A 21,729-nucleotide genomic window follows, 5' to 3' on the forward strand; every position below is an offset into this window, starting at 1 on the left:
CAGTACTGTTTAGCCATCTGACCTCAGCTTCCTTATGTATAATCAAATGGCTGTTAGGCACCCTTAAAGGTTCTGCTAACAATTAAGCAAGATTCTGTAAATGAAGCCATTAATAGGGATTCTAGTATATTATAGGAGTTTGTTTCCTTCTCAGCCTTCCCAGAGGTCTGGTTTCTTTAGAACCAGGGAAGCAGTCTGGTAGAGACACAAGCACTGCTCTCTGGAAGCCCCTTGCTAAGCAGTTGCTCCTGATGTCACTCATTCACAGGTGGAAAGGCTCCCGGCAGACAAGCCACACCCTTGTGGTGCCTCCTCTAGGGTTTTGTGGCTGATCTGAGATAAACCTTGATTATGAAACAACAGCCAGAGAATGATGGTTTTACTCACTTGGACCCCTGCCTTCTGCTTGGAACCTCCATTTTATTAAATGAGATAATAACATACCTTAAATTGGGAAGGTGTGCATAGATGTGGTTGTTGTAAAGTCAATGCTCCTCATTGAATTCCCACAGAATGTTTTCTCTGTGGGGATCATAAAATTGTAAATTCTGTTCTAGCTGGTTATTATATACCAAGGCCCCTTTCCTGTATCAAGACACTTAGGAAGGGTCATGCATTCATTTATTCACAGTGGTATCTATATCAAGTACCTAATTTGTGTGTCAGGTGCTGTGCTAAGCTCTTGATCAAAAATTTCTGATTTCTGTCTCACATCAACTCAATGAAAAAGGTGCAGTTAGTTATTTTCCTTGCACATGCTATTTCCATAGAGCACAAATATCTTGCCCAAAGTTATGCAGCTAGTAAATGATAAAGCTGGGATGCAGACTCAGGCCTTGGACCTTAAATTCTGAGGTCTTAGCCACCATCACACACCCAGTGAGCACCTGCTGACTACCTGGTGTGCCAAGCACTGAGCCAAATGTTGGTGACCTAGACATGAGGAGTTTCTAGTCTTCTAAGAAGATAGCCATTCATTCATAAGCATGCTAATAAGAATCATTTCTTGCGTACTAATTAAGAACAATAACACTTCAGCATTTACTCATTCAACATGTCTGCACTTACTGAGTTTCAACTATCTGGGAGATGTAGTGTTGAGAGGTGGGGATTGGGAGGGAGATAAAACAGTCCTTGCCTTGGAGGGACCTCAGTCTAGAGGGGAGAAAGGCTTTCAAACACATGCACCTCTGGGGCAGTGATTAATAATGATTATAATCCATTCATTGTAAGGCAGCCATGCATCTCGTGACTGAACTCTCGCTGCGTTCTAGCACAATTCTAGGTCCTGAGCTCAAAATAACTTCATGTGGGTACACAATGATATGTATTTTTTAGAATTTCTTGTAATATCAAGTGGACTACAGACATTGCATATTTAATGATAATGATATAGTATGTTATTATATATTACATATAGTGTAAAATTATTGAGCTTCTGCTACGTACCAGCCACTATTCTACAAGTTTTACAGGGTCAGCTCATAACTCCTCACCACAATCCCAGGGTGTAAGTCCATTTATCATTTTCATTTCACAGTTAAGGAAATCGAGGCCAAGAGAGGTTAAGTAATTTACTCAAGCTTACGCATTTGGATTAACAAGAAAGGCTTTCTTTAAAAACAACAACTACAAATAGCAACAACAACAAAAACTTTGTTTATAACCCCAACTGAAGTTAAAATATGCAAATTAACCTAGCATATCATTTTTTATTTATGCCATAAATTATGCAAATTTCCTTTCCTGAAGCCCTGGAAAACTAGGCTTGATTCCACATATTTTACATTAATTTCCAAGGTGGTTGGCCCCAAATTAGCTTTCCACTCTGTTAAACCTGCTTTAAAAGGGGGCATAGAAGGTGGAAGCCTGATCAGAAGTCCTTAGGGAATGAGAAGTCTTGGGAGCTCTGTCCTTCTTCCTCTGGAAATTGATTCATAGTTCAGTGGCATACGTCCATATTCAGGGCTGCCACATATGGCAGCAAAGGTTGTGCACTGCTTAATTCCAAGGGGTACCATTCACATACATGCAGTATAAATAGCTCCCTCTGGAGTTGTGCAGAATGGTAGTCACATGCATTACATTCTCTCTATCCATCCTGCAGAGACAGGCAAGGGAAAAATTCTATTCTCATTTTGCAGATGGAAACTGAGGCTTGAGGATATTCAGTGACTTGCTCCAGCATGACTCAACACAGAATTGGCAGAGTTGGGATCCATAGTCAGTCCTACCTCAGTCCTAAGCCTGTGCTGAGTCCCCCATTCAGAATGCTCACTCTGGGTACGTTGTTCTAAACATCTCCTTTCCCTGTTTGCATAATATTAAAACTTTGTAGAAAAATGGTTACCAAAACCATGCATGGAGCCACATGTTTGAAAAATACATTCTGTGGTCCTACTGACCTCCCTCATTGCACTTAATTCCACTGTCATCATTCCAGATGAATCTCTCATGGGAAAAGAGTAGAGTTCCTGGGACCCCATCTTGAGGCTTCTTTTCATTTTCCACTCCAACCTGATTTTCAATGCCTGGATCACTTTTAAATGCCTAAATACACCAGTTTATGAGGCTCCCTCTTTTCTAGCTCTCTATCACCCCCAACTCCTACTCTAAATAATTTTTTCCTAAGTCAGGTTTACCCAAATAATGTGAAGATTGCACATTTTTTGCAAAGGCTTTTGTGTTCTATGTCCAAACACTTTGAGTCACAGCTGAAGACTGCATGTCATTCATTCATTGGTTCATCCATTCACTCATTTATTCAACAGAATAGCTAAGAATAAAGAGATAATAAAAGTCAACTCCTAACCCTGAAAATCTCATTGTATAGCACAGAGGGAGGCAAGTCAACAGATAGTTACAATGATGACAGGATTCTTCCCAGTTTTCTTGGATGTGATTATCAGACAGGCCACATCTTGATGAATATGTGTCTTACTGGCAAAAGGGTTGCAGAGCCACATCCTAGAAATGAGAAGAGTTGAGAAGCAACTATCAAGGCCAGCAGTGAAAGTGTGTGAGACTTCATCAGTGGCAATTGCTCTATCCCAAGGTATGGTTTTGTGTTACATGGCATGCTTTCCATACCAGTCACAGATGATTGGATTAAGTATGAAGAACCAACCTATTGCCCAGTTACCCAGTGTAAAGGACTAGGCAGAAATCATTTGCACTCTCTCCATGCTGTCTAATATGGCGGCCATGAGCCACACATAGCTACTAGGCACTTGAAACGTGGCTAGTGGGACTGAGGAACTCAATTTTTAATACAATTTGATTTTAATTAATTTTAATTTAAATATCTACATGTGGTTCGTGGCTACCATATTAGATAGTGCACATGTGGTGATTATGCTGGAGAAGCCATAATAGCAAATGGGTAAGTGGAGGCGAGGAGAGATCTATGGTGAGTGAGCAGAAGGAATTAGGCAATAGAGAGGAAGCCAGAACGAACAGATGCGTGGGGAGAAGCAGATGCATGCAAGAGAGAAGTGGAGAGAGTCCTGGAATGTTCTTGGCTCAATATTCGCAGTATCCTTAGAGCAAACCTTCTTATTCTTCAGCTATCCTGAATGAGTCTTTGCTCTAAATGTCTTAGACCCTTTTTGGCTTCTATAACAAAATACCATAAACTGGGTGGCTTATAAGCAACCCTGAACATTATTCCTCACAGTTCTGGAGACTGGGAAGTCCAAGATCAATGTGCTGGCAAATTCAGGATCTGGTGACGGCCTGTTTCTTATATATCACAGCTTCTTGCTTCCACATTTCCACCTCTCATGGTGAAAGGGGTGAAGTGTGTCTCCCCCTTTTTTTTAGATACAAGGTTTTGCTCAGTCACTCAGGCTGGAGTGCAGTGGTGCAGTCATAGCTCACTGCAGCCTTGAACTCCTGGGATGCAGTGGGTCCCTCCATCTCAGCTTCTTGAGTAGCTGGGATTACAGGCATATGCAACCAGACCAGGATAATTTTTAGATTTTTTTTGTAGAGATGGAGTTTTTCTATGTTGCCCAGGCTGGTCTAGAGCTCCTGGCCTCAAGTGATCCTCCTGCCTCAGCCTCCCAATGTGCTGGGATTATAGGCACGAGCCTCCACACCTGGCCTCAGGCCTCTTTTATAAGAGTACTTATTCCATTCATGGGACCACTACTTTCATGACCTAATGAATTCCCCAAAGCCCCATCTGCTAATACCATCAGCAGAGGGGTTAGGATTTCAACCTATACATTGGTGTTGTGGGAGGGGACACACTATACCACAAAAATCACATTAGAATATATTATTTCCTCTCTTGGAAGCCATCGCTGACCTGAGAATCAGCTCAGTCCATCAGTAACAACAGCAACTCATAATTCCCCTCCTCATTCTCATCACTACCACCCACTCCATCATCTCAGAGTTAAGTGACTTGTTCAAGATCACAGCATTAGGTTGGAACCCATATCTCTCGGACTCCAGGGTCTGTGTTTTTTTATTATGGTGTATGGCTTTGAAGAGCCCATTCCATTTTGGCAATGTGAACTCACCAATTTATGACGCTAAGCTAAACTGGGAATAGGTGAGACCAGACAAGGAAACTGACACCTGGAGGCTTATACCCACTAAGACTTGTCCTGAGCTTCAAACCCCAGAAGCTATACTGTATCCACCTACCTTGTTCTAATCTCCAGCCCCAAAACATCCCCAGGGTCCACTACTTGCTCCGGGCTGGCACCAACTACATTAGCTATGCCTCACTCAATCTTTCCCTACTCTCCATACCCTAGATACCCAGTGGATTTCTCAATCAGCCACTATCCATGACCCATGGTGAGAGTAAGGAAGTCTAGGAGGGGTACTTGGCCTGGTCCCTGGGTCTTCTTGAGCCTCTTCATTTAACTCTTGCATGCTTGACTCAAGCCATCTGCTTGGATGGCACTATTCCCAGGTGCAAGCTTATCTGCTGGTGCCTTGAAGATTCAAGTACGATGTCAGCAGGGGAGGGAGCTATGGTTTGATTGCCACTTCTACCAAAGCCTCTTTCATGCAGTCAGTCTTCCACGGACACATAATGTAAATGTCCCATGTGGGTAATAGAAGCCAGTGGTTTACTGAAAACAGATACCCTTAAAACTTCCATTGCCACACTCCTTGGGTCTCAGGACATAAACTTGAGGGGGGTAGGGATACCGTTTTTCTTGAAAGTAAGTGGAAGTCACTTTAGAATGGGAGTCAGAGGACAGGAGTAAGGGGTTCAAGTCCTGGCTCTGCCACTCACAGTTGGGACTTTGAGTAAGTCCTTTCTTGTCTCTGGGTCTCTTTCCTCGATAAAAGGAAAATATCGGGGAGAGGATTGAGGCAGATAAGGATCCCAAATAATTGCTAGAATCTGACTGATATTACAGACAGCAAGGAGGCCTACTCTAACTATACAACCTCTCTCCCACATCATATTATCCCTGAGAAGTGGGCAGAACACAGACCCTCACTCCTATGCAAGGCCCAGTGCCAGCTCAAGGTGACAAAGTGGCTTGACTAAGGATGTACATCGAATAAGAAGCAACAGACTGAAACTCAGGCTGCTCTGACTCTAGAGCCTGGGTTTTATTCACTTTGCTGTACTGTCCCAGTTTTCAGCTGGGCATTTGCTGTTTTTGCAGTTACCAGAGACCTAAGAGAAGGCAGATTCTACAAGAAGCAGTAGGGTGTCCAGAACGTTTCTGCTTTGAAATGAGCTTAGGTCCAGGGTGAATAGTTGCAACCAATATTTCCTTTGGAAAGAAAGATGGCTTCAGTGAGGACCCAATGAATGGCCTATCTTGTGGTTTTGTGTTTGCACAAAGATGTTTTCTTTTCTCTTTACAAAGTGTATTTCTCTCCTCCTTCCATCTTTCAATTTTCCTTTCTCTTCCTCCTTTTTTGCAGAGTTATTTAGTGATTTCACGTCTACTATCTCACTGATTTTCCTCCACAGCAATCCTATGAGGTTGGACACCATTATTATTCCCATTTTTGAGGTAAAAAATCAAGGTTTATACAGGCTGCCTAAGACCACACAAGACAGGAGAGTCAGGAATTAAATTCAGACGTCAGGACTCTAACTTCACCTCCCCAAAAGTAAGATTAAGAGGAAAACTATTAAGAGGAAAACTAATTTAACACAATGGGTTGAGAACTTATACTGGATTAGATACAGGCTAAGAGACATATGAATAAGATTCAGTTGAGGTTTTCTAAGAGTTCATTGTATAGGGGGAGGGAATTATGTAAATTGGCAACTCAGGCATTATCAGTGTATGAATTACCCATAGCAGAGGGATAAAATGTGATAAGGGGCCAAGAGAATCACTTATAATTGGCATAGAGAGGAGAGAAGCAAGAGAAGACTTCACAGAAAAGGAAAATTAGGGACTGGGTTCTGAAGGATGAATAGAAGTTTACTAAGTTAATAGTATAGCAATAATGGCAAATTTTTATTGAGTGCTTGCAATGAGCTAGGTATATCCACATACATTGACGAGTCTTAAACTTTTAATGTAAATCTAATCCTCTCATTTTATATATCAGGCCAAAACAGGCCTAGAGAACTAAAGTAAATAGCTCAAGATCATGCTGCATAAGTAAGCCAGTTGGGAATTTAATTTAGTCCTCTCTACACAACCAGCTATGTGCTCCTCTAGGATGACAGTCCAGGCTGCAGGAATAGCACGAGTAAGATGAGAACAGGGCTCACACACAAGCCCTCAAAGTAGGTATGAAAGAGGCTGGGATAAACTGTTTTCTGTCTCGGAAAGCTGACTTGGGACACCTGGCATTTGCCACTGGATGAGAAAGCATCTCCCCTTCTGGAGTCCTGTCAAACCACCCTGATCTCCAGGTTTGCATCAGTTCTCCATTTCCATTTTGCTCTGTGCTATGTGATACCCACATCTTCATGCCCCAGTATCTGGAACAAGTGTGGGCTTTGGAATCAAAGAGTTCTGGGGTTGAATCCTGACTCCATCGCTCATTGCCCATGAGACCCTGAGTGCTTATACCGTTTTGACTCAGTTGCCTTGTCTGTAAAATCTAGTTTATCATATCATCTGATAGGAATGGATGAGGATCAAATAAGTGAATACAGGATAAACACAAAGACAGCCTCCTGGCACAGAGTAGGCCCACAATAAATGGCAAATAGCAGTGTTATATTTGCTATAACGCTGGCTGTAACAAGCCCAGGAAGAAGCACATGCGGGTGTTTGAGGTCTTCGGCCTTCCATGCCAGCACTTACTTCCTCAAGGCTTGATTTCTTAGTATGTGCAAAGCATCTTAACTCTCTTGTACCATCCCAGCCCTGTGAGGACAGCTTTATTAATGTGGTAGTGATTATTGTGATCCATCTCACAGAAGGAAAAATTGAGACTCATAGATAGGAAATGGTTTAGCTTAGGTCCTGAATTTAGGGACTTACAGAAACCAATTTTATACAGTGTGAGTTATCCGTTAATGGTTGGGTGACCTGGAAACTTGAGAAATTGCAAACAGTCACATCATTTCGGTGCCAACCGATGAACCAGTTAGTCTACTCACTCTCTTTTGTGAGGTTTTCTCCTTTCCTTGACTAGAAAGAACAATCCCTATGTTCATCTTTTCTGGGAACTACTGAAGGTTGGTTTTGGTCTCTGTCCTGTCAGTCTTTGGAGTTTGGTGCACTCACCCATCCAGACTATCTGCACATTAATGGTGAAAGGGTCTTTCTCGCACATTTCATTTAGAAATGCAAAAAGACAAAGCTTGGAAGGCACCATGGATTTAAACCTTGCCTATGCGTAACTCAGCTTCTCTAAGCCTTGGTTTCCTCATCTGAAAAATGAACTGATATTGTTAAAATTAATTAAAATAACCAACGTAAGTGCCTGAGATATAGTAAATGCTCACTAACTATAATGATTGTGAATCAGTTGCCTATAAATAAAATTGTAACCTGTTTAACCTTATGACTCACTTCAATTTGACCAGCTTTACTTAAATGCTTGCTATGTGTGCCAGGGACGGTGTTAGGCGTTGAGTACACATCCCATGCGCATCTGGCAAACACACATCATCCCTTCCTGTGAACCATCAGAATCTGCACATGGTCTTGGGGAATGCAGGATATAAAAGGTAGTAGTGGGACTTGATGTTATGATTCTGACACCAGCCTGGGTTTGAGGCTGGACTTCAATCCCTTTCTTGGTTTTGTAATGCTAGGCACATTGCTTAACCTCTCAGTACCCCAGTTTCCCCAGTCTATACAATGCAGATAACAACTGCATCTCTCTCATGGGCTATTGTGAGGATTCTCTGCACATATCCATATAAACCACTTATTTATAAGGCTTGGAACAAAATCAACACTCAATAAATGCTGTTTGCATTGCTTAAACTCAGTCCTTGCCATGTTCTAGTAAATTATATCACGTGGGTCCACCGACCTCCTCCCAACTCACCATCCTTTTACCCTCTCCTCAAAGCAGTTCTATTCCCTGCCCTGCTCCCTATTGTCACAGCCACCAAAGGGATGCTTCTAAGGAACTACAGTAACCAGAGGATTATGCAAACATGCAAATCCACTAAAGCAGTGTTTACCCAGGGCTGTGTGATGCTGTCTGTGCTCAGCAGCTGGGCCTCGCTGCCTTCCGAGAAGATTCCTTCAGTGTCATCACAACCTCTAGTGGACAATAGCGAACACCGCGGCTCAAAGTCCTTTGTTCCAGCTCTCATCTACCTAGCCCGTGAAGTTCAGGGCAGAGCAGGGAGGACAGGCAGGTCCGACAGATTCTCTTTTTTTTTTTGAGCGTGAGCATGTGCACCTGCCTACTTTCTCCTCCCACTCGCTCCTCTGTTTCCTCTCTCCAATTCCGCGGGGGTGTGATGTGTTCTGAGAGTGAAGCCTTCAGGATTTTCCCTATCCTACTGTAGAAATTTCTCCTCTGGCTGCTGGTACCTGTCACATCCCCTTCAGGGCCAGCTCAAATGCTACCTGCTCCAGGAAGCCTTCACTGACCACCCCTGGTGAGAATTAAACACATCCACGTGAGGTCCCATAGATCTCCGATATCCCCCCCGCCCCCCAAAGCACTCACCACATGGCATGGATGGTAGTAGTTTACCTGCAGATGTCTCTTGCTAGGCTGCCATTACTGGGGCAGGAGCCTTATCATATTATAATTCTCCAGCACCCAACACAAGGTCTACCGCATGCATAGTGCTATAGATCGAATGTCTGTGTCCCCCCAAATCAATATGTTGACGGCCTTATCCCCAATGTAATGACATTTGGAGGTGAAGCCTTTGGGAATTAATTAGATTAAAATGAAGTCATAAAGATAGGGCCTCCATGATAAGGATTAGTTCACTTCTAAGATGAGGAGACCAGGGCTCTCTGTCCCTATTGGCCATATGAGAATTTAGCTAGGAAGTGGCTGTCTGCAAAGCAGAAAGAGAGATGACAGACGCTCACCAGATACTGAGTCTGCTGGCGCTCTGAGCTTGGACTTTCCAGCCTCCAGAAATGTGAGAAATAAATTTCTGTTGTTTAAACCACCCTATCTAAGGCATTTTTGTTATAGCAGGCTGAACTAAGACACATAGGAAGTGCTCAGTAAATTCAAATGAATGAATGAAAGGGCAAATGTCTTCTTCCGGAAGACTTGCTTCCTATGTCTTATTTCCAACCATTAACCTGCTATCCTGCATCTGCTCGATCTCCAGTACCAGGAACTCTGATTCCTGACGGTAATATTGAGGTTCAAAAAGAAACAGCATGAGAGTTTGGACGGGAAGGGTGTCTGTACCAGGCAATGTCAAATTCTCATCTGCCAAAGATGAGAATACAGGTAACTGGAGCTACTCATTATCCCCCTCCCACCCCTTTCTACTTTAGCCTGAATTATCCCAATATTGACACCAACATCTGCTTCATGCCAATCGCAGAGATTTGTTTTCTTGGTGTCTACTAATAGGAGCAGTTTGCCCTTTGGAAAGCAGGGAAAGAAAACACTACTTGAGCACCTACTCTGTGCCAGCTGCTTTTACATGCATTATGTAATCCCTGCAACCATCCTTCCAGGCTGGTATCATCAGTCCTCCTTCCCCTGCCCCCACTCCTTAGATGGTGAAATGGAAGTTGAGATAAAATAGTTCTGCTGAAGGCCATGCATTAACAAACAGTGGATCTGGCCTCTGGACCCAGGTCACTCTAATTATGGAGCTACACTTATTTTCCTGGACTTTATAAATCTCATTCCAGTGCCCAGCTCAGTCAAACTCCCCAGAACTGCCTTGCCACAGCCTCTTGGATGTTTTGCAGTTTGACTTCATGAAGGAAACTACAAAAATACAAAAAGGGCAGTTGGATCGACACTTTCCTTGGAGCATTCTCCTGGCTTTTTATCTTTTCTTTCTCTTTTTCACTGCGTGTGTCAAGAGTGACCAATAATTTTTCTTTGAGAAACAGGAATCAAATGTAGTAAGCAGAAAGAGGGAGGGGAGAGATGATGGCAAGGCCTCCAGGCTGAGAAGAGCTCCATTCTGCTGACCTTTGGTGTTGCACACACCTGGTTATTCCACAGGTCAGAATTCCCCTCTCTTCTGCCCTTAGTCGCCAATTATAGCTTGGAGCGCCCCTAGTGGAGGTCTGTACAGTGGGTATATTGGAGAAATTGTTTCTGGACAGTATAGGAGGGCCAGTAAATCGAGCCCGTTTGAACAGCTTGCAGGAATGGACTTGTAAGCAAAAATAAGAAAACAAGCCACTCTGATCAGAAAATATCCTTTTGCCTTGGAAGGGGAAGAAAAGGAATGTAACATTATTTTCCTAATACCCAACTGAGCCATATGAACACAAGATGAATCCCTCAAGCTTCGGTAAGGTGGCCCCTGGCAGGAACGGGCAAAAGTCTACGGAAAATAATGCCAATCCGTAATGAAAATAGTCTTTAAGTGAATCTAACAACAACACACGTTAGAGACTGGGGAAGCAGCTAATCTGAGTCTTATTGAGCAATACTGAATTTGCCTTATTAATTCAAGAGAAAAAGAAAAGAAATTATACTTAGACTCTGCAGTCTTAGCACGCAGCTACAATTATTCCCCATGTGCATATCTTAGACAATAAGGAGTCTCTTCAAAAACAAGTTATACTTTATACTTATTCATGCCTTACAGCGAAATGGCCCAGAGAACCACGTGACCTGCATAAGAATGTAGCAACAAGTCCCTTTTGAGTATTTACAAATCCCCTCACTCCACCACAAACAGAAGAACTAGTTTGCAACAACGAGTTAGGTGAATGGTTCTCCATCTGAGTGGATGTTGGGCTTTATATTAAAAACAGAACTTATCGTGGAAGGTCAATTGTCTCCAAATGCACCTCCAGACTCGGCAATGCTCATTGGCCAATCTCACTCCTTCCTTATGACTCAGAATCAGAACCACACAGTTATTAATGAGCTTTCTGAAGTAGCACATCACTTGACTTTAATTTGGTGGTGACCTGAAGTTAATTTAAAAAATATGCTGGCTAGCCATAGTGTTGAGCAGTTGGAAAAATAGTATGAAATGTCTTAAAAATTAAACACACGCATGTATCCCCCTGCTTTTACAATGTGTTTGAAGCCAGTGAAGGAAACAGAATAGGAAATCCTTGTCTTAGATGACAATTCAATACGTGCCATTAAGACAATTTTTTTTTTTTCCCCTGCAAAGTGGTGTATTGGAGAGTGGAGTCCTCAAAGGCAGAGCTGCTTTAGAAAATCCAGTAAGCTGCTGTGTAGCTTCAGGTTCTTTTTATATGTGTGTTAGTCACAACACAGATTCAAAAGGGGGTGGGGGAGGGAGAGCTGGACTCAGTTCAAGGCCACCAAGCCATTGTTAGAAAGAGACAGCTAATTAAGAAAGGCCATGCTGTGGTGGAAACGATGTGTTTAAACCAAATCTCTTTCCCTATCTTTCCCAGAGAAATTGTCCAGACCTGGTGTAAACTGTGGATATCATGGCCTCATAAAAAAAGGGGAAGGGGTTCTTCAATGATATGCTTTGTTAAACAAAAGGTGATGAATAATTTCCTTTGCTCTGCACTCCGGGCTCTACATTTAAAAAGACGGGGAGATGGGGGATAAAATGCCTGATTTATGCTGAGGGGGGCACTCCAGGCCACCGGGAAAGGTTGAAGGGAAAGGAACCCAGAGCCAGGGCCCATGGAGCGCAGAGCTGTCCAGGGCCTTTGGTGCTGAAAGCAGGTGTGTGCGCGCTAGGGGTCCAGAACTGCCCGGGAAAGAACACCGCCAGTCCCCCAACTCTGAGTCAAGACGGTGCAAATGACAGAGGCGGTGCCCCAGATGAGCACAGTGCCCGCTCTCCCTCTGTCTTCAGCCTGGGCAGACCCTGCAGCTGCCTGCTTTTTTACACGTGAGGAGCGCATTTCTGGGAACTGGAGTTAGACCTTGCAAGAAGGCCGGGTCCGGTGGCCAACTAACGCTCCCATTGACTTTCGGGTCTCCAAGGTGCCTGAGAAAACCCCCGAAGCTCTGAGGGTTAGCTTTGGGTGAGTTAGGCGTTGCACCCCTCTCTCTATCTGGCCCTCTCCCCGACCCATAACTTTTCCTGGGGTACCTTACCGGGGTGGACAGAGGGTATGGCTCCAGGTCTGAGAAGGAGGAGCTGTCATTCTCTGCTAAACTTGGGCCCCTCTTCCCATTCAGCAAACACGTGGTAGGTGAAACTAACACCCCCCACCCCCATTCCTAACAGTGATCAGAGATGCTAGGCTGTCGGGAAGAGAGTAGAGGGGAGTCCGTTCAGGTTCCCAACTGCTAACTAATATCTCTTCTCCCTCTCCTACCAAGTTCTCAGAGCCCTCAACCCCCTCCACCGGCCTCTGGCGAAAGCCACACCCAAGTCCGGTATCCTGACGCTTGGCTGAGATCAATCCAGGAACACAGCCCCTCGGGGCAGCCTGAACCAAAGGAGTCAAGGGTTTCTGAGGTGTCGTAGGGGAGCGGCAAATGCACTGTTTGAGTCTAGTCCTCAGTTGCAGGGTGGGTCAGCTGCTCACCCCCCTTCCTGTCCTCTCCCCGAGAGGAAGAGAATTATCTGGCACCCAGCCCCGGGTGCGGTTGCAGAGAAGCTCCGGGAATTTGGGGTTTGGAGGCGACCCCACTCCAAGGAGATCCTCTTTGGCTGCAAAGGAGAATCAGCCTCACAGCCGGGGAAGACCGAAAGGGAGCCCGCAGCCGAAGCAGGGAAGCGCCCGAGTCCTTCAACACATCCCCACCTCCACACTCCCATCAGCCCGGGCCAAGGGGACGCGCGGTTCCTAGCCCCGAATTTGGGCAGCCACCACCGCTCCCCATCCCGGCGGGTGGTGCCTGAGTCGCCTTGGTCAGCCCCGACCCCTGGCCGCCCCGCTCTCCCGGCAACTTTGCCCCCTGCCCGCCCCGCCCCTCGGGGCGCTTACCTCTCTCCAGCGCTGCCGCCGGGCTCCCCAGGAGCAGAGCGAGGAACAGCGAGATCCCGCCGAGTCCCGCGGCTGGCGGCCGGGCCGCGGGCATCCTGGCTGCAGGGGGCGCGGAGCCGCGGGCTGCGGGGCGGGCGGACGGCGCGGGAGCCGGGAAAGGAAGGCAGCGGTGAGCTAGGAAGGGGAGGCGGGAGCGAGGGAGGGGGCCGCGGGCCGGGGCAGCTTCCGGAGCCCCCCGAGCGGACGCGCGCTCAGCCCCGCGGTCGCTCTGGCCGAGCTGCGCCGGGCGCGGGCGGGCGAGTGAGGAGGAGCCGGCGAGCGAGCGAACGAGCGTGGAGCGAGCGGGAGGAGGGAGGGGGCTGGGGCCGAGTCTGTGCCGAGCGAGTGCAGGGAGGGAGGGGGCGGGCGAGCGGGCAGCTAGCTGGAGGGGCCGCGGCGGCGCCGGGGGTGCCAGCCGCCTCCTCTGGCCGCCGGCCCGTCGGCCCTGCAAAGTTTAAAGCCAATTCCCTTTGCGTCCTGGGAGCCGAGCGTTTTCTCTCTCTGCTGACACTCCCAGCAGCCCTGCCTGGCCAGGCCAGGCTGGAGAGCACCCGGACCATTTTCCAGACGGTGAGATGGAGGCCTGGAAATCGAGCTTATGAGCAGCCCGGAGCTTTCCATTGCCTGCTCAGCCTTCCAGATACATCCCAGTTCCAGTTCTCTCCAGGCCCCTCTGGGATCCAGCCAGCCTGCTTCCCCGCCAGGGCCCCGCTGCTTGCAAAGTGAGTCCCCATAACCTAGAAAGTCTGTAACTCTGTGGATCCGGTGAGATCTGTGAATCTACCAGAACACTACACATAGCCACAAAATTGTGGCTGCAACCTAACAGGAGGGGTCTGGACCCCTCTGAAGCCCAATCACGAACTCTAAATTAAGATCCATCTCTACTTTTTAATCTGAGCCCGGTCTCCCATAACCCCACTGCCGGCAGGCCACTAGAGCTGAGAGGCTTCCTCTCAGGTCAGCCCCTTACCTCTTCCTGTACCTGCTTCCCCAGCTGAGCAGGACTGCAAGGCCCACCTCAGCCGCACTCTTGCCCAGGCCTGATTCTCAAGCAACGTGTCTTTTCTCCACAAACAGAGATAGTGAGGGACAATCAATGAGGGAGACAAGCAGATACTTGGGGACAGACGTTGGCGGAGAGCTAGGTGGGGACAAGCTTCTGCATAGTCCTGGAGACTGACTGTCCCTCCCCGCCTAGCCTTGGCAGACCGGTCAGGCTTTGCAGGCCTCTCACCCAATTTAGAAGCTGTCCTCCTCCCACTACCCTACCTTGCCATACTATCTACACACTGCAGCCTGAACAGGCAGAGAGAGCAGATGGAGAGAAGGTTGCAGGCAGCAACAGGGGGAGGAATATGTCTTTAGCAGCGTGGTGGAGCCGGGAGTCCCTAGAAAGAATGGGTGGGGGAGGTGAACACTGGATGGAGGAGGAAAGGCGGGGGCACTCTGGCCCAGGGTTTCAGAAGACTCTCCACACCCAGAGCTTCCCCATTTACTCTTTGAAACAATGCTCTTTTACAGGCCACTCACTATAGGCCCAGACCTGCCTCAGGCTTTGGGGAACAGAGAATCCCCCAGAAAATCCTATTCTTGGCTGCAAGAGGTTTCCATTCCTGGCAGTAAACCTAACTGGTTTTTATAAAGGTGGCTGAGGCAGGGGTGCAGGAGGGCTGATTTCTCCTTTGGAGAAGATGAAGCACTCTATGCTTTACTGTATGAAGCTGCCAGCTCTCTGTGGAGTGACCTTGCCTGTTAGTTTGTGGCTGTACACTCAGGCTCTGTATAGTATAGTGCTAGCATGCAGTGGATGCTCAGTGAGACTTGTTCAATGGAAGCATAAAGAAGCAAGGAAGATGGAGGAAGAGGTGAAAGGGAAGAAAGTGAGCGAGAGAAAAAAAAAAGAGATAGGTTAGCTCCATACTTGGAGGCAAGGAAACTATTTTTAATTCTTAGGTTCAGGGGTACGTGTGCAGGTTTGTTATGTGTGCAAACTTGTGTCATGGGAGTTTGTAGTACAGATGATTTCATCACCTAGGTATTAAGCCTAGTACTCAATAGTTATTTTTTTCTGATCCTCTCCCTCCTCCTGCCGTCCACCCTCTAGTAGGCCCCTATGTGTATTGTTCCCCTCTATGTGTCTGTGTGCTCTCATCATTTAGCTCCCATCTATAAGTGAGAACTTGTGATATTTGGTTTTCTGTTCCCGCATTAGTGTGCTGAGGATAATGGTCTTCAGTTCGATTCATGTTTTTGCAAAGAACGTGCTCTCATTCTTTTTTATGGCTGCATAGTATTCCGTGGTGTATATGTACCATATGTATATTCTCATTCATTGATGAGCATTTAGGTTGATTCCACGTCTCTGCTCTTGTGAATAATGCTGCAATGAACATACGTGTGCATGTGTCTTTATAATGGGATAATTTATATTCCTTTGGGTATATACCCAGTAATGTCAGACAACCTACAGAATGGGAGAAAATTTTTGCAAACTATGCATCTGCAAAGGTCTAATATCCAGCATCTATAAGGAACTTAAACAAATTTACAAGAAAATAAAACCAAACAACCCAACTGAAAAGGAAACTATTGTATAAAGAATCCACTGTTTGCCAGGTGCTGTCCCACACTGAGCACGGTCTCTCATTTCAATTTCATAATCATCCTGATAATGAGGTGTGGTTATTGCCATCTGACAGATAAGTATCTGATTTTTTGTGGAGGGTCCCAACCCAGCCAAGGTCACTCAGTCAGGCAGCAGTGGGATTTGGCAGATTCAAGGCCAGCCCCGATTACAGAGCCAGAACTTTCACAGGCTACTTCCCAGAAATTTGGTGGCTGCCTCTGTACTATGATTTGGTTGCTACTTCCTGAAGCGTCAACCCCTCCTCACTACCAGAAGGGCCACAATCACTAAAAGTCCATCACTGGGGTTACTCACTTTGGTAAGTACATTGAACTTCTAGAGCATTGCTTGCATGCAGGTGTCTTATGTAGAAGAAATGACACTGTAAACCATGAACCCACGGAACATATGGGCAGAGATTTACCCATTCCATTTGCTGGTTGAAACAAGGCACAGAGAAAAGTCTTCAGAAAATGGGACACAGACCTGATTATCTGAGATGGTGATGTTGGGAAGGTAAAGTGATTATTTAGGAGCAATATCAAGACTATTTTTGGAAGAAGAAATAGCATAATAGAAATAGAATTCTGAAAGGGACTAGAACAGTTTGCAGATGAAAATCTGCAATCACAATTTTGATAGCCATTTTACAGATGAGAAAACTGAGGTCCAGGGAGGCAAAGTAACTTGCTCGATATCATACACTTGGTTTACATTTTACCTTTTACTCTTTCCATGGCAGTGACGTTTGTGGTCTAACAGGGCACTTCCTGCCTAGATTCTAGTGTCAGGGTGAGCTTCCTGCTACCCAAAGCTGCTGGGGAGATAATTTTAGTTTCTCTGCTGATTAGATGATGTGTGCCTACAATTCTATTCACCTTATATTTTGTCATGTGATAAACAGGGTATCAGCTCTTATGTGGTTAAAATTAGTACAATAGTGACAAAGGGTTATATCCTAGCCTCACCTCTTCCTTATAGGATGACAAGGGCAAGTTACTTAACCTCTCTGAGCTTTATTTTCCTCTTCTGAGAAGTAGGGATAAAAATAACACTTATCACATGGACTGATCGACATAAATGGATAATAATATCCACGTGGATGAGGGGGTATTATGGCACTTGTTTCCTAGGGTTATAGAGAAGATCCCATGAACTGATGGACTAAAGACTAGTGTTGTGTGATATTAAGTGAGTCACCAGTCTCTCTGGGACTCTGTTTCCCTATTCATCTACCCACCTATCTACACACCCACCTATTTATCCCTATATTCATTAGCCCATGCATCCATCCAACGATTCATCTATCCCTCTACCTACCCTTCCTTCTTTCCTCCCTTTCTTTTCTTCTTTCCTTCCTCCCTTCCATTCATCCATTCATCCACCCGTCCATCCACTCAACCACCCACCCACTCACCCATCTGTCCATCTATCTACAAATACTGTTTGAGAATTTACTATTTATTGAATGGCTACCATGTGGCAAACAGCGCTGAGTGCTGTGGATGCAACAGACTCTGTCTCTGGCTCTCCAGGGCTGACAGTCTAGTGAAGTCTGGCAACACAAGGGCCCAGATCGCTTCCAAAATTAATGCTGTATGCCAGGGGAGGCAGTTTAGCAGAGTGGTTAAAAGCCTGGGCCTTCAAACCCAACCAGCCTCAATTTGAATGGTTGATCTGCTACTAACTAACAGTGCTATGATTTTGAACAACTGAATTAAACTTCCAGTAATGATTTCAACAAAAGGCTATCATTTAGCAATCAATGACACAATCATTATAAAGCACTTAGGATAGTGCCTATGTCAGGCACTGTCCTGGGCACTGACGATACAGCAGTGAACAAGACAAAGTTCTTGCTCTCTGGAGCCTATTTTGTACAGATGAGAAATAGACCATAAAGTCATTAATAAATGGGAATTTGAGAGAGCTCTAATTCGATGAGGAAGATAAAGCAAGGTGATTTGAGAGTAAAAGAGGCAAGTTCTTTTTGAATGATCAGGGATGGGTTCCTAGAATAGGAGACATTCAAGTAGAGAAAGGAACAATGAGACAGACACCAAGCGCAGATTGCAGCACATTCCTGGTGGAGAACACAGCCAGTGCAAGGTCCTGAGGCTAAAACAGGGTCATTGCAATTAATGGAAGTCATTGTCATCGTGTGTGTGATCCCATGTCTTTGCCTACTCAGATCATGATTAATCAGGGACGTGATTTTGAGGTCATCAGACAGCCTGTGCTCAGTGACTACTGCCTCCATCAATGTACATTTATTCACACCCCCGCCCTGCCAAACCTTGCAGCGTGTATCTCCCTTAGGAACATCTGGTTGATGGGAAGATTTTAATCACTGAGAGAAAAAAAGAGAAAAATATTTTGTCTTAGGGTAAAAATGAAATACAAAAAAAAAGACGTCTTAAAAGATAAGAAGAAAAAAAAGATAAGAAAAAAATTAAAAGAAAAAAAAAGTCCCAGCAATAGTATGTCTCAGGAGACAAACCCACCGTGGATCTTTCAAGGGAAGGCAGAGGATCCAACTAGTGTCTCCATGATCTATTTTCAATTTGGTCCTTGTAACTTGCAGATGGGCCTGTGCAGCGTCATTCAGGAAGCCCGTGGTACTCACATCACTTTGGCCAGATGCTAACAAGAAAATGATCCACTGTGACGCAGCTGACCCCATCCAGTGCATCCACATTACCTGGAAAGAAGCAATTATGCCCCTTTGGTTTCCTTGGAAATGCTCGGTCTGTCTGTACCATCCTCCCTGGCTCTTGAGAAATACCCATGCACAGCAGAGCTTTGACAGGGAAACAGTGCGTTTATTTTCAAACTGAAAGTTTACAGAATACAAAGTGAGCCTATAAGATGGATGGCCATTCTCCAGAGGCTTGTTGGCCAGACAGGAAGGAAAACCAGTGCACCATCAGGAACGTGGAGGAGACTGAAAGAGAGGGACAAACATATTGGATTGGATCGGGCCTCCACAGTCAAGTTCCTGCAAACCCAGCTGGGATATTTTCCTGACTAAGGGTTATGGTCTTGGGCCTCAAAGGTGAGAAGAAAAATCAATTAAAGATACTGTGTATATTTATACACTCTGTTGGCATTAGAAACTGTAACACGTACATTTTTCAGTCCATAAAGAACAGGCTGCATCAGCACAGCGACACACATCTACGGGTTTTTCTAAGACTTTTGTGTTTGGGGACCCCACAAGTCCATGTGCCCTTTGGAATCAGCAGGTTTATTTGGAGTCAGACGTATCAGAGCTCTCTCCTATGTGAGTAACTTTTAAAAGTCGATTTACGTGTCGTTTAAGGTGAAGAATATTAGTAACTAGTTCCTAGGGTTGTTATGGGAGTAAAAGAGGGGATGCATGTTCAGTGCTGAACTGATTACCCAGCCTGTAGTAGGTGCTCAATAAACAGGAGCAATGATTAAGGATTATATAAATTGTACATGAAAAATGGAACCCAAATACTAGAAAAATCTCTTCTCTCATAGGGTTTATTAGGTGTCTTCATGGATGTCTAGACCCAGAGGAAAGTCCAGCTGGGGTTAAGGGTGCAGAATAAGTAAAACTTCCAAACCCATCAGGGGCTTGGTCAATCTGACCCATTTTTTTGTGTGAGCTTCCTCACTCAAAATTAACTGAGGCAGCACTGTTCTGTTCAAGTACAGGAACATTCTCCAGCCCTTCGACTTCCTCTCAAATCTCACCACTCTCTTAATATGGAATATTGAAAAGGCCAGTCTGGGTCAGGTCCCTACTGATCAATAGCTTGTCCTTTCTCTCAGCTCCCCAGTCAAAGCCCAGCCTCTGTGCCAGGGAGGACACAAGAGGACAGACACAGCCTCTGTGTCAGGAGGAGGGAAGAAGGACTAATGTCTGAAGACCCTCCGAGGCTCACAGGGAGAAGCCACACACTCACAGCACCAGGTCTGTGGTTTGTCATGACCCCACACTGTCCCCTAGAAGGAAGTACCACCCAGCAGAAACAGAAGCCAAGGAATTTCTCCATAGAGATCATGGCATGGGCTTGGGCTCAATGGAGAGTGGGCGAAAATTGGAAAGCCCAGAGCCTCCACCACTAAGTCCTGTGTGACTTCTGTAAGTCCCTTGTCCACTCTGATCCTTAATTCACCCATATGAAAAATCAGGAAAAATGATCTCTCAGTTCTGAAATTCAATAATTCTGTGATGTCAGCAACTGGACCCAAGAGATGATGAGTTCTACTATGGTTGTCTTGATGAAAGTAAAAGCTGACTTTTTTTAAGCAGCTGCTTAGAGTTTACCACTTGATAGTTCATGTAATCCTTACAACCACTCTAGAAGGTTAGTATTATTACAACCCAAACTCCTACCTTATCCTATAGGACCCGTCTGAACTGGTCTCTCCTCCCTATTTGGCCTTATCTCGTACCTCCTTTTATAAAGCCTCAGCTGCAAGGATTCTAATCTTAGATCTTTCCAGGACTTTCCTCTTGCTGCGCCCCTGCCTGGAAGGCCTTTCCTTCTGATATATAAGCAGCTGGCTCTTTCTCCTCTTTCTGTGGCCGGCTAGACTGGCATCTCATCAGACAGAACAACCTTGGCTTTAAATCTTTCTTAGCCTATATCACTATCTACAATGATCTCTCTTATTTATGTGTTTGCAGGTATATTATCTCTGTTCTCCCACTTGACTTTAAGCTCAATGAATGCCAGGACCCTTAAAACAAAGCACATAGCAAGTTTTCAGTGAAGTCTTGTTAATTTTCAAATGAAGGAATAAATGAACGGCTATATTTCCACTTCGCAGATGAGTAAACAGAAGCTCGGAGGGGTGATGAAATTTGCCAACAGTCACCGATCAGTAAGTATGACAGAAGTAGGACTGGAACCCAGGGCTGTCTGACCTCTGGCTTGAGTCTATAACCACTTGGCCATACTGCCTTTCAGTCCCAGGAACAGGTGATGCTTCCTGGCAGTGAGATTCTAAACCAGCGGGAGTTCCCAGCCAGAGACATGATCTAAGTGCCAATGGCTGAATGTCTGTGAGCATTTGAAGTCATTGTAAGAACAGGCAACGTTAGCGGCACCATTAAAGCCTGCTGTTCCTCCAGCCCATCACTGCCATCCCCACCTATTAAAATAATGGTATGAAAAATAAACAGCCTTTATGGACAATTTTATACAGTGCACGCATTGTTTGTTTCTCTTACTGTTTCCATGGCAGTGACGTTTGTTCTCAGGATAACTTCAGGTTTCTGCATGATGGAAGGGAATGGAATAAAATTACTTGAGAGGAAATTGCCAAGCACAGACTTTTTCTTCTTCAGATGCCCCACACCCCAGCACTTAACAGCAGCCACACCCTGAAGTCTTAAGCACAGGATAAAGGTTTCCCCTTAACCTACCGCCTTCCATGGCTCCCCAGTTCCCATAATATGAACCCCATGGATCTAAGCCTGGCTGTAAGACCTTTGCTACCTGGCTTCCTCTCCTACCCTTTCTCTCTTTGCTATATAGCCCTGCCTATAGGCAATTTCCCTCCTCATTTTGTCCCTTCTCCCTAGAATTTTTTCACCAACCCACGTTTGTTCATGCTGTT

At 45.4% G+C, this 21,729-nt stretch overlaps 1 protein-coding gene and 1 long non-coding RNA gene across 14 annotated transcripts in view; one reads left to right on the top strand and one right to left on the bottom strand.

Annotated features, from left to right (window-relative positions):
* The window catches only part of SEZ6L (seizure related 6 homolog like), a 215,550-nt gene extending 201,791 nt beyond the window's left edge, over positions 1-13,759 (bottom strand). For 7 of the 11 annotated variants that reach the window (XM_031656403.1, XM_031656405.1, XM_031656404.1 and 4 more), the window contains exon 1: positions 13,464-13,726. In XM_031656403.1, coding sequence (XP_031512263.1) covers positions 13,464-13,557 — 94 coding nt within the window. In that variant the 5' untranslated portion in view covers positions 13,558-13,726. Of the gene's footprint in view, positions 1-13,463 lie in introns of all 11 variants that reach the window. The other 4 variants (XM_003905349.5, XM_021921419.2, XM_021921418.2 and 1 more) reach the window with 1 other exon arrangement.
* A 145-nt stretch (positions 13,760-13,904) lies between these two features.
* LOC103888286 lies at positions 13,905-21,310 on the top strand. Of its 3 annotated transcripts, XR_002515338.1 has the most exons (6): positions 13,905-14,224; positions 18,716-19,186; positions 19,270-19,414; positions 19,933-20,074; positions 20,938-20,991; positions 21,078-21,310. It is a non-coding gene; the product is annotated as an uncharacterized LOC103888286 (long non-coding RNA). The 3 variants fall into 3 exon arrangements; XR_652735.1 differs by having other exon boundaries at positions 18,716-19,414; XR_652738.1 differs by lacking the exon at positions 19,933-20,074 and having other exon boundaries at positions 18,716-19,414; positions 20,795-20,991.
* The last annotated feature ends 419 nt before the right edge of the window (positions 21,311-21,729 follow it).

Source organism: Papio anubis, chromosome 16, assembly GCF_008728515.1.
Source record: "Papio anubis isolate 15944 chromosome 16, Panubis1.0, whole genome shotgun sequence".
Taxonomy (NCBI): Eukaryota; Metazoa; Chordata; class Mammalia; order Primates; family Cercopithecidae; genus Papio; species Papio anubis.